We start from the raw sequence: 13,415 nt of genomic DNA on the forward strand, positions 1-13,415 counted from the left end.
TGAGGCAAGATAATGAGCAACCAGAACAGCCAGCTGATACTTCATCTACAAGAGGTAGGCTACATAATTTATTATTAGATATTTATTATTATAATTAAATAAATAATAATAATAATAATAATAATAATAATAATAATAATCCGTGGCGCTACAGCCCGTGAAGGGCCTAGACCGACCAGCCGGCTGCTGGCCTCACGCCCACATGCCGAAGCAGAGGTGGACGATCATCCAACCAGAATGGAGATATCGTGTGGTTAGCACGATGATCCCCCCAGCCGTTATAGCTGGTATTCGCAACCGGATTTCGCTACGTATCGTAGCTCCCCAAGTGCATCACGATGCTGGGTGGGCACCGGTTCCATGCACTGGCCGAAATTTCATGAGAAAATTTCTTCTCCCATGAGGAATCGAACCAGCCCGCATTCTGTAACGCGAGTCCTAGGCAGGACTATTATTTATTGTTATTATTATTTATTCATCGTCGTATAATAATAATAATAATATTATTATTATTATTATTATCATCATCATTTATAAATACCAGTAGTATGTTACTTCAATTCTAATTATCACAGCAGCAATATGAAAAAATCTCTGTAACACTATTTCCTGGATTGAATTGTGTCTGTAATATAAAAGTATCTAATTTATGAATTATGTTTTCAGCTGCTTCATTACCACTGGCTTGTAATGTTCCAACTACTAGAGGTGGCCGTGACAGGGGAAGAAGACGAAATTGTTCTCAGGTAACAAGCAATCCTGTTTTAGAAAGTGTTCAGACTGCTACTGATGGGACACAATGGACTGTTTTTCCTCCACAAGCTGCAACTGGAAGAAGAAGCATTGGAAGCTGCTATTTCTCTTATGTGTGTGAGAGGAGTATTAGGCACAAAAAACTTTCCCCTAAAATTACTATGGTCGCAGGTTTGGGGACCAGCATTTTTTCGGAACATCATGAGTAGAAATCAGTTCAGTGAAATTTTTAGATTGCTGCGATTTGACGAGAAAGCCACACGATCTCAAAGATTACAAACAGATCACTTTGCAGCTGGTACTCCTATATGGAATACCTTCATTGCCAATTGCTTGCTATGTTACAAACCAAGTGAAAACATCACTGTTGATGAACAGTTGTTCCCTTGCAAAGTTTGCTGTCCACTCATACAGCACATAAACAGCAAACCAGACAAGTTTGGAATAAAATTTTGGCTGGCTGTTGATACAAGCTCTAAATACTTGGTGAACGGTTTTCCTTACCTTGATAGAGTTGAGGAGTGTCCTGCAGGTGTACCGCTAGCAGAGCATGTTGTAATGCTTCTGGAAGAGCCCTACCTTTCTAAGGGAAGAAATATACTTGCAACAATTTCTTCACAGCAAAATCTCTTGGAGAAAATTTGAAACACAAGAGTACTAGCATAGTCGGTAGTCAGTACACTGAAAAAGTAGACGGGAAGTTCCTCCGTCAGCAAAATCACCTACAGTGCCCTTGCACAGTACCACTATTTACAAGTCAGGTGACATGACCCTAACCTCCTATCAGTGTAAAAGAACAAGAATGTGCTCCTGCTGAGCACAAAACACAACACAATTACCATCAACGAGCAGCAGCAAAAAAACTACCTGAAACAGTGATGTTCTATACTGAAACTAAGTGTGGTGTTGACATCGTAGATCAAATGGCTCGACTTTACACTGTGAAATACGGATGCCGTAGATGGCCTATGCATGTGTTTTTCAATGTGTTTGACCTGGCCGCAATCAATGCATGGATTCTGTACAAGGAGGTAACAGGTGACAATGTTTCTTGGCGCCAGTTCACATTCAAGTTGAGAGAAGAACTAGCAGCCAGATATGTAGCAGCCCCTCAGCAGAGCAACGTCTGCAAGACATATCAGAATGGAGGATGCAGAGGGAAGAACAGAAGTAAAAATCAGTGTGCGAAGTGCTTCAAGTACGTATGTGGACCGTGCTCAGCAAGTTCCGAGTATACCTGTGTAAGGTGTTATGATGCAGCTGGTGGCTTTGAATAAACAACCATGAAAGGAAGCTTATTTTTGTGTTTCTTGTTAATATTTTTTTTTTTCTTGATATAGTGTAATGCATAGTGTTTAAATGTGGAAAATATTTCTTTCATTTTTGTACTTAGATTTCTTAACATGAACTCAATAGTTATTAAAATTTAAACAATGTCATATCCTAGAGAAAAATCATACATATTCTTTAAAAGCATTAAAAATTATTAAAAAGAACATTCCTATTCAAAAGTGTTAAATATTTGGAAAGAAAACCTAATAAATCTGCACCCTGCAAAATGACAGGTCCGATCCTTGTAGGTAGACAGTATCTCTGGTCCTCCTAGTGTTAAAGAGCAGTTGATCATACGCATTACCGTGTTAGTTTGTTGGTGAATTCTATCTGGGAATCATTCAGAACTTTTGGAATGGACATCTGAAGGGTAAAGAATCGAAAAGAAAAACGTGAATTTCAAACGAGGACCAAAATTGTAAGAATGAAGAAACAACTATTCAAGAGATCATTCATGAGTAATAACAGTTAGTTTAACTCAGATATAACAGGTGGTAAAGGAATGTTCTATAATTTGCATTTATTTTGTTCCGTTTCCATATGTGCCAGATTAAAAAAACCGGCCATGTTATCACTAATTTTGTTTCAAACATTGCCTTACACTTAAATATATTTTTGTAACATTTGACGTAATATATTCATTACTGTAATGGAATTTTTATGAACTGATGTTATATTGCAAATGTTTATGATGCAGAACATATTATTCAACAAGACTCCAAATATGTCTTCAAATTTCGAATTTTTTGAGGGAAGAGAATGTTGCCTCATAACTGGATTGTTTTATATAAAATAATATATACACACATTCATTCATACATACATACATACATACGAACACACATACTTACACACACTGGTCGAGGTGGGTTCCTCCAAGTTGGTGGCTCGTGCATTTCTTTTCGTACATATAGCGACTTATCACCACCCAGCCTTTTTCGTCCTTTCTTCTTTTCTCATCACTATATTTCTCTCCGCCAGCCTCTAATGCTTGTGGAACGCCCACCACATCACAGCCATTTTCATTTTTCCATCCCCCCTGTATAGAGTAGCCACATCTGCCTACATGACGGAATTTGCTGAGAATGCCTGATTAGGCCTCATATTTCTTCCCCTTCTACCTACTTATATTCATTATTAGGTTTAGTTTCGTTGGCTTATAACTCTCATCTCACCAGCGGGGATCTTTCCTATCTCCCACGGTTTCGAGCGCGACTTCTGAATTGTGTGGGCTGACCGGGCGTCCAGCAACGAAGCAATAGTGGACCCTTCATACTGCCCCTATATGCAAGTTTACGTGCCGAGCCCGGACCAGAGGTCAAGTATATTCACGTAAAGCCCCAATGGGGGCCCGGGGCGATTTAGGGGCCCTGGTGACTGACTCTGCTCACTGGGGAGGATATATTACTCCAACATTTTACCGCTGACTAATAGGTGCCACAGTGTAATCAACCAGAAGTTCCCTGAAGCTGTGCGGTCTCGGATTATTCCGGTTTTGGTGGGCGAGGTCGGAGATAGCCAGGTAGTCTGATGGTTGTGTTCAGTGTAGAGTGGGGAGCCACAGGCGGTATTCCCGTGGTTGGGGCATAAAACTGCGACACGCCTCTGGTGTAAGACTTGCCATTAGGTGTGTAATATCCAGTTTGGAGGGTAACTTGCTTGAGGTGGGTTGCTTGGGATCGGGCCATTGGGGGGTCCTCACGGCCGGCACAGACCACAAAGAACTTTTTAGGTGTCTTTTTCTTACGCCCCCCGCCCCACCGGTTCCGTAGTGGAGGCCAGTTCAATATGTCTTAACGCTCCTCTTCTCCTATCCCTCATAAAAAGTTGAGAAAAGATTTTGTATTTTAGTTTGTTATTTGACGATGTTGTATAAACTACTAGGTTATTTAACGTCGATGAAATTGGTGATAGCGAGATAATATTTGGTGAGATGAAGCCGAGGATTCGCCGTAGATTATCATGCATATTCACATTAGGGTTGGGGAAAAACTCGGAAAAAACCCAACCAGGTAATCAGCCCAAGCGGGATCGAACCCACGCCCGAACGCAACTTCAGACCGGCAGGCAGGCGCCTTAACCGACTGAGCCACGCTGGTGGCTCCGAGACAAGGAGAACCAAAGAAAAAAAAAGGTACACCGATTGTTGGTCATATGAGCAACAACTCTATGGATCTGGTTCCTGAGAATATGAAAATATACTAATATACTGTATGTGCTGCCTTCAGGATTTCTAAGTGTTATACTAACAGGCACGGAGAAGAACAATGAAAAACATTAGCCCCTTTTTTGTGAGACATGCACTTGATGGACTCATTGGAAAAGTCAAGGATGCCGCTAGGCTCCGCAATGGCAGCTTCCTCGTCGAAACTTTGACTAGCAATCAAAGTGAGACGCTGTTGAAGGCTAAGTTGCTGGGGTCGTACCCTACAAAGGTTGAAAGGCACTCCTCACTCAACATCACGCGTGGAGTGGTTCATACGGATGCTCTGGATGGAATGAATGATGAGGAGATACAACTAGAGGTCCACACCTGTGGAGTAACGGTCAGCGCGTCTGGCCGCGAAACCAGGTGGCCCAGGTTCGAATCCCAGTCGGGGCAAGTTACCTGGTTGAGGTTTATTCCGGGGTTTTCCCTCAACCCAATACGAGCAAATCCTGGGTGCTGGACCCCGGACTCATTTCACCGTCATTATCGCCTTCATCTCATTCAGACGCTAAATAACCTGAGATGTTGATACAGCGTCATAAAATAACCTAATAAAGTAAAAAAAATACAACTAGAGCTTGCAAACCAGTCCGTGTCCAAGGTCTACAATTTATTGCGTAAGCTGGATGAACGGACTTATCCATTGAGCACCGTTTTCTTGACTTTCGAGAAATCCCTCTTACCTGAGCACATATGTTGGATACAAGTGTATCCCTATATGTACGTATGTGCCGTACCCAATGCACTGCTTTAGGTGCTAACGATTCGGACATACGCATAATCTAATCATTGCACGAGCGAAATCGCATGTACAAAGTGCGGTGGTGGTAACCATGGGGACTCCCCATGTCCCAACACCGCGCACTGTGTGAATTTTGAAATGGACCATGCCACAAATTCTAAGGAATGTCCGAAGTATCAGGTAGAGAGCTCCGAGTCAGAGATAATATTATTCATTAAGCATTATTTTGATTCAGATAAAAAACAGAAAGAAAAATCATATGCCGCAATGTTACAACAAGCAGTGGAGGGTATTGACGTGTCACCACAAACGCCACCTCTCGCATGTATACCTGGTAAGCGAGTTAAAAGCGCAACCCAGACGTATGTGGACACTGGCACTCAGACTGAGGAATCAGACGATAGCTGTGGCCTAGATATCAAGCCCTACTGTGACTGCAAGGACAGATTCTAAAGCTGAAAGAATGTCATGATGTCGCACTCCTCATATGGGAGAGAAATCGAGAACACGATCTCGATCCAATGCTAGATGAAGGTCACGATCAGGAGTGCGATGAACTGCAAGTGAGTCTTCACAGTCGGTAACTAAGCAATCTCAGGCTGCAAGTCACAGAAAAGATACGAAGAGAAAATCACCTGTAAAGCCACCATGATGATTTAGCTCCACATAATGACTGATAATGCACAGTGGAATGTGAATGGTGTTTGCAGCAGATACACAGAACTACAACAATTGATCTATCATTATGTCTTCAGGAGACACACCTCCGACCTGAAAATTCCCTGAACATATCAGGATTCAGTGTTCACCAGTATGATCATCTTGCTGGTATTCGGGCCAATGGAGGTTGTGCATCCTACTCAGCCGAAGTATCTTTTCCTCTGTTATTAATATTAACACTCCTCATCAATGCATAGCCACTACAATAATTTTACCTACCATTCAGTTTTCAATAGTCTGTGTCTATATGCCCCCAGAAACTCCTTTCACAGTGAATGAAATAGAACTTATCCTGTCACAGGTACCTGCACCATATCTTAGTGGGGGATTTCAATGCATCCCACCACTCTTGGGGCTCAAATTCCGTTGATGACAAAGGAAATAAAATAGCAGTTACGTACCCATCTACATCTGATTACCTTGAATTCCAGGGAAGCAACACATTTATCCTTGGCTTACGGTACATACTCCATTATAGATATCTCCATTTGTAGCCCAGTTTTGTCCACGCATTTCCAATGGTCTTTGATTCACGACCTACCACTACCCCATCCGAATGCGTATGTTTGCTTTACGTCCTTGCAGAATCTCGCTCTCCAAACTGGGCTATTAAAAAGGCGAACTGGGTTGGATTTTCGGAGTCGATATCATTCGATGAAAACGGACATGAAACTGTGGACTCCGTAGTAGGAAATTTCTCAAATGTGGCTATAAAATCAGCTGAATTATCTATCCACCGATCATCCTGCAGGCCAAAACACTTCTCTATCCCCTGGTGGACGGATGCCTGCAGAGATGCAATCCGAGACCGCAAGCGTGCCTTATGCCAATTTGAGTGCAATCCGACCCAAGAAAATTTTGTCCAGTTTAAACGTCTTCGATCCAAAGTTCGTTGCACTGTGTGCGATACCAAGAAGATGTCCTGGGAAACTAGGTCAATTCATTGAAAAAGAATGTCCCAGCTAACATCATGGAACAAAGTCCGTCGAATAATGGGGAAACGTAGTTCTGTAATCCAGGCCTTCTGAACAATAGCGTAACTATGATCAGTTCCATAGAAATTGCTGAAATATTTTCTACCAATTTTGCACAAATAAGCTGCTCAAGGAATTATGTCATGGAATTTATAAAAATCAAAGATGCTGCAGAAAAACGAAAATTAAATATTAAATCTGATAACACTCAACATTACACATTCACGTCCGAGGAGCTAGATGCGGCACTAAACACGTCCCTTGACACTTCCCCATACCTGATAATATCCATAACCATATGCTTCGCCATCTTCCAACAGCTGGCAAATTCTTCCTGCTGAGAATGTACAACAAGGTATGGAGTGAGGAGGTATTTTCATCTGCATGGCGTTCTGCCATTGTAATCCTAGTCCAGAAACCGGGAAAGGACCCTTGTTTACCTGGGAGCTATAGGCCAATTTGTCTCACCAGCTGCGTATGCAAGGTTATGGAGATGATGATAAGCAAGAGCCTGATGTGGGTACTCTAGTGGGAAAACAGATTATCTAATATCCAATGCAGTTTTCGTAAGTATAGATGAGCCGCAGACCATCTTGTTCGGCTGGAGACCACCATTAGAAATGCTTTCATCAAGAAGGAACATCTTGTGGCAGTCTTCTTTGATCTAGAAAAGGCTTACGATACCACGTGGCGTTATGGAATTCTGCAAACCCTGCATGATGGGGGACTTCGTGGCAGTCTCCCAACATTTATTGCGAAGTTCATGGCAGAGCGGTGTGTCCGAGTTTCCTGCAGGCGCCAAACTTTCTAACGAACGTCTTCAATAAAACGGCGTTTCGCAGGATTCTGTATTAAGCGTTCTTCTTTTCTGCATTGCGATGAATGGAATTGCACTGTGTGGGTGACCGAGTATCTTCTCTGTTGTACGTTGATGACTTCAATTTATATTACAGTTCCCGATATCTTCCATCGGTCGACAGTTGCAACTGGTCATCAACGTGCTATCAGAATGGGCTGTTCGCAATGGCTTTAAATTCTCCATTCTAAAAACGCAGTGTGTCCACTTCTACAACCATGATGGACTTCATCCACATCCTGAACTGCGTCTTAATGGAGTGGAGTTGCAATATACAAACACTGCTAGATTTTTGGGCCTTATCTTTGATTATAAATTAACTTGGGAGGCACATATACGTGATTTGAAAAGACGTGAAAAGTTGTTAAATATTTTACAACTTTTGTCAGGGATTCACTGGGGTGCAGACCACATAGTGCTTTTATGCCTTTGCTCTTATACTATCAAAGCTGTATTATGGCTGTTTTATTTATGGCTCAGCAAATAAATAAATGTTTCGTCTTTTAGATACTATCCATCACCATGGGATACGACTTTCTACAGGAGCCTACCGAACTAGTCGGATAGCGAGCCTGTTAAGTAGAAAAACCATTCCTGTATTGGCGACATAATGTCTTGTTATTCTACAGAATGTTCTCTCTGACTGGAAAATCCGTCTACAAATGTGCGTCTTCGAAAATGAACAACATATTGGGCACATTTCTTCTTCTGTTATTGTGACAGTTATTATTGCACAGATTGCACATTGTTAATGCATTGAAACTGTCACAGGTTAATCAAATGGTTAATTACGAGAATTGCATAAAAATACCTTTTCCAAAGCCTCCATAATACTGCACTATGTTACAAAATATCTGTAGATGCAGTAACTAATGTTAGTGTCATGTCCGCCGAGTTAACTCTGTGGTAGCTTGTCTGCCTCCAGACCAGCCGGCCTGGGTTCGATTCCCGGTGGGGTCAGAAATTTTTATGTAAATTTGTACCTCGGGACTCGATCGGTTTGGAAGTAAATCCCGAAAAGACAAAGTATATGATTATGTCTCGTGACCAGAATATTGTACGAAATGGAAATATAAAAATTGGAGATTTATCCTTCGAAGGGGTGGAAAAATTGAAATATCTTGGAGCAACAGTAACAAATATAAATGACACTCGGGAGGAAATTAAACGCAGAATAAATATGGGAAATGCGTGTTATTATTCGGTTGAGAAGCTCTTATCATCCAGTCTGCTGTCCAAAAATCTGAAAGTTAGAATTTATAAAACAGGTATATTACCGGTTCTTCTGTATGGTTGTGAAACTTGGACTCTCACTCTGAGAGAGGAACATAGGTTCAGGGTGTTTGAGAATAAGGTGCTAAGGAAAATATTTGGGGCTAAGCGGGATGAAGTTACAGGAGAATGGAGAAAGTTACACAACACAGAACTGCACGCATTGTATTGTTCACCTGACATAATTAGGAACATTAAATCCAGACGTTTGAGATGGGCAGGGCATGTAGCACGTATGGGCGAATCCAGAAATGCATATAGAGTGTTAGTTGGGAGACCGGAGGGAAAAAGACCTTTAGGGAGGCCGAGACGTAGATGGGAGGATAATATTAAAATGGATTTGAGGGAGGTGGGGTATGATGATAGAGACTGGATTAATCTTGCACAGGATAGGGACCGCTGGCGGGCTTATGTGAGGGCGGCAATGAACCTTCGGGTTCCTTAAAAGCCATTTGTAAGTAAGTAAGTAAGTACCTCGGGACTAGGAGAGATGGCGGTGCACAAATTCTAATCACTAAATTGTGCACCAATATGCCAGTTAAATCCCAAATCTCTCCGCAGTGCATATGAAGAGAAGGCATATGTCACTGTTGATAGTGATTCGTCCATCGGATGGGAACGTTAAGCCTGGCGCCTCCTTGATGCTATTCGACAGCAGTAGGCTATGTGCCGGCACCGGATTTCCCCTTCTCCCTTCTTCACCATCATCCTCACCAATTCCCTACACTACACTTACACTAACACTTAACATACACTCAGCTACCGGTGTAGCTCAGTCGGCTATTAGGCGCTTGCCTGCCGATCCAGAGTTACACTCGGGCGCAGGTTCGATTCCCGCTTGGCCTGATTACCTGGTTGGGTTTTTTCCGAGGTTTTCCCCAACCGTAAGGCAAATGTCAGGTAATGTATTGCGAATCTTCGACCTCATCTCTGCAAATACCATCTCGCCGTCATCAATTTCATCGCCGCTAAATAACCTCGCAGTTGATACAGCGTCGTTAAATAACCAAATAAAAAAAATACACTCGCCCTAGTACACGACATAACTCTTCACATATAGACATCATGCATAATGTGGCCCGCTGAAGTGGTCTGCAATTTGAAAATGGGTCACAGTCCTGCCATCTAGCCGCAGTATGTGGAACCCGAATAAAAGTGAAGTGGGTAGGTATTAGACACACACACACGCACGCACACACATACAGTTATCTTTAAATAACTTGAAAATGATTAGAGATAAATCAAAACAGATTGCACTATTGTTTTTTTCAGAACATTTCACATGATTTTGAGTACCTACATGACTCACTTTCCATTTAAATGTTTAAAGTTTCATCCAAAATGGCGGCTTTTGTGATAGCTGAGGGCTAGAATCGAATGTGTCACTGGTCTTACAAATACTAGTAACACCTATAGTAATTGAAAATAAAGCATATGGAAGTTATTTACATGGCTCCAGACTTTTGATTCACGCTGTATATTCACAGAGTACCTATAGAGAGCCCCTAAACAAGCAACTTGTGATATGGAAGCCATGATTACCGACGTGTTTGTCAGTTCGTTTGTTGTCACACTTTTGTTAGTTCTATGCTGTGAAACGAAGAATACCGAATGACAATTAATATTGTTCACATGTCCTGTAATATCTATGTCAGTTATTCACTTTTTTATAACCTGTGAATACTGTAGGCATTTTACATGTAATATCACAACACCAAAGAAAAACTATGCATCAAATTCAGTGATATAAGATTGTGATAAAGAGAAATAAGAAATTCCAAGGCGACAAAAGCTATCCTTATTCCGTCTAATATTTATGCTAGTTAAATTTGCTTCTTGAAAATATGCCAGTAAATAAATAAATAAAATAAGTAAATGAAAGACTAAATGATGTAAGAAAAAATAACAAGAAGTGACGTATTTTTATATTTAATCTACCTCTTATTTTTCCTTGTTAATTACAGTGTCATAATATGTTTGTATTGTGCAGGAAGTGTCATCAGTGCAGTGTAACGTCCCCAAATGTGCGGTAAAATGGGAAGTGAAGACAGAGGAATCCCCAGAGTCAATTACGTACCCTTCCATTAAGTGTGAGCCTGAGGTGAGTGATGTTATTGATTGTTGCCTCCTGAACCCTCTTGATGTTAATCTTGGGTTTTATTCTGCCATTAAACTCGCTCTCCATAAAATATACTCACAGTGATGCTTCATTATGCCATTAGTATTATATCAATCATTTCTCAGCTTGAGGGACTCTGATTTGCAGTGGGTATTGACGCACAGTTATTAGAGCTACTGCAAATCCTATGCAGAAGTATCTTATAATTCAACAATCTCAATGTAGTTAATTATTGTGTCTTATCCAGTTGTTGTCTTCGGTTCCTCCTGGTAGACTATAGCCACAGTCTACTATATACAGTTGCGAAGCTCAATATGTAGTAAAAATGCAAACATGGGTAGTTGCCCACCACTAGGGTCGCTACTATCGCCTCATCATCGCAGATCTCTTTCCTAGCAGACGACAAAATATGTTACACTTTCGTTGTCGTGTTCTTTTGGAAAAATTAACACCTTCCTTCCATTATTGAAATATTAAATGCATAAAGTTAATTTATTATTTTAACGAAGTATATTAAATTCCACCATAAAATCTAAGATACCTGCAAGAAATAAGTTAATATAATTTTTGTTTGTGCAAAACGAACTGAAATTTACTATAATAGCTTCACTCATTCAAGATTATAGCGATAATTAACTATGAAACCAATAAATATTAATTTTAATTTCCCTTTACAACAATAATAATGGAAATGTGAATTAATGGAGTAACTTAACGTGTACCGGTACTTGTAGTGTAGGCTTACGTAGTTAACAAAGTGGGATGAGGTTAAGCAATAATAATCACACCAGAATTGGAAATAAAACGTGATCAATAAATTTTATTGTAATGGACTTTTTCTACGTCTCTAGTAAAGCAACAAATAAAAATAACAACAAAAGTAACAGCTGTAATTAAAAACATATTCTTTGAAAAAAAAAGTAGGCCTAAGCAATAATAATCCCACCAGAATTGAAAATAAAACGTGATCAATAAATTTCATTACAACAAACTTAATTTTTTTCTACATCTTTAGTAAAATAACACAAAAATAATAACAAAATTAATAGCTATAATTAAAAATATATCCTCTGAAACCTTTATTTCTCTGGAAATTTAGCAGCCTAAGTGACAGAACTTTAACCGGTATCTAATGTCCTTTCGATTAGATTGAAACATTTCATTGTGAAATTTAAGGATATAATGTATTCTAACAGTCACAAAGAACTTCAAAATTAAGAGTTTTGTTTCTGCACAGCATTCTTGTGGAAACCCAGGAACCTTTCTGAATCTTTCGGAAATCGGAAAAAGGATAACTCTGGCCTCTTTCTCTTACTGTTGCTACAATTTATATCTCTACTAACGTCTCCTCCTTGTCCCATATTATTTTTCCAATTATTATATTTTAGCCATTAATATTTTCATTACAACCAATAACGAACATTTCACAAGCATCAATGTGAAATACGCAACGAGCTAGCACTCGATAGAAGTACGACACAGTCCAAAGTCGACCATGGACAGTCTGTTGTTTCTAGTTGCTAACCGCTTGGAGCACTTTATCACGAGATTTGCAAAAAAACACCTCAAGCTTCGCGACTGTATATAGTAGACTGTGCTATAGGTTCTTCGATTCAATTATTCCAACATACACGATGAACTAGATGCTTTCTCCCATGTGATCCAATATCTCATTCATTTTTAGACATGCTTATATTCTTTCTTATTGGTTACAAATTCGTGATATATTTATATCTTCAGGAAGGGATATCAGTGCGGTATAACACTCATAACTATGATGTCAAATGGAAAATGGAGAGTGAGGAACCCCCAGAGCTAATAACATTTAATTCCATGAAGTGTGAGGCTCAGGTGAGTGTTGTTATTGATTGGACTATGTTCGGATGTAGTCTAATCATACTACATTTCTTAGCTTTACCACAGTCTACTATATACAGTCACGAAGCTTAATACTTACTAAATATGCAAACATAGACAGTTGAAATATTTGTTTGGCCTGTTTCTTAAATGAAATTACGAAAATGGCGTTCCTGAGCTTAACATTTAATAAAATAAAAAAGAAATACAGCAAAACTGTTTTGTCTCGAGACTCTCATCTAAGTCACGTAATACGTCATGTAATCTACTTCAATATATTTGCGCAAATATACCTTGTAGCTAACAGTGGTGCTATCTCTCAGTAATGTTCAAAACGAAGGAGGCAGAGAGAGAAAGGAAACGAATTTCTCCCTCCAATGACGCCACACACCAACGTCGTATTCTTATGTTGGCGAGACTGTGTATTTACTTAAATTTGGTGCTAAACGTAAAGGCATGGTTCAAAGATACCGTGGGAATTCTCCAGTCTAGCGTCAAATTATTGTATTTTAGCCATTTACAGTTATTACAACCAACGAGTTAGAAAGAGAAGACTATAGAGTGGCCATGTTGTCCTGTAC

At 40.1% G+C, this 13,415-nt stretch overlaps 1 protein-coding gene across 1 annotated transcript in view; it reads left to right on the top strand.

The window, feature by feature from the left end:
* LOC138693218 (zinc finger protein 121-like) overlaps positions 1-13,415 on the top strand; it is a 54,984-nt gene that overhangs the window by 7,566 nt on the left and 34,003 nt on the right. The window contains exons 3-4 of the mRNA XM_069817011.1: positions 10,849-10,959; positions 12,718-12,828. Coding sequence (XP_069673112.1) covers positions 10,849-10,959; positions 12,718-12,828 — 222 coding nt within the window. The remainder of the gene's footprint in view (positions 1-10,848; positions 10,960-12,717; positions 12,829-13,415) is intronic.

Source organism: Periplaneta americana, chromosome 17 (genome assembly GCF_040183065.1).
Source record: "Periplaneta americana isolate PAMFEO1 chromosome 17, P.americana_PAMFEO1_priV1, whole genome shotgun sequence".
Lineage (NCBI taxonomy): Eukaryota > Metazoa > Arthropoda > Insecta > Blattodea > Blattidae > Periplaneta > Periplaneta americana.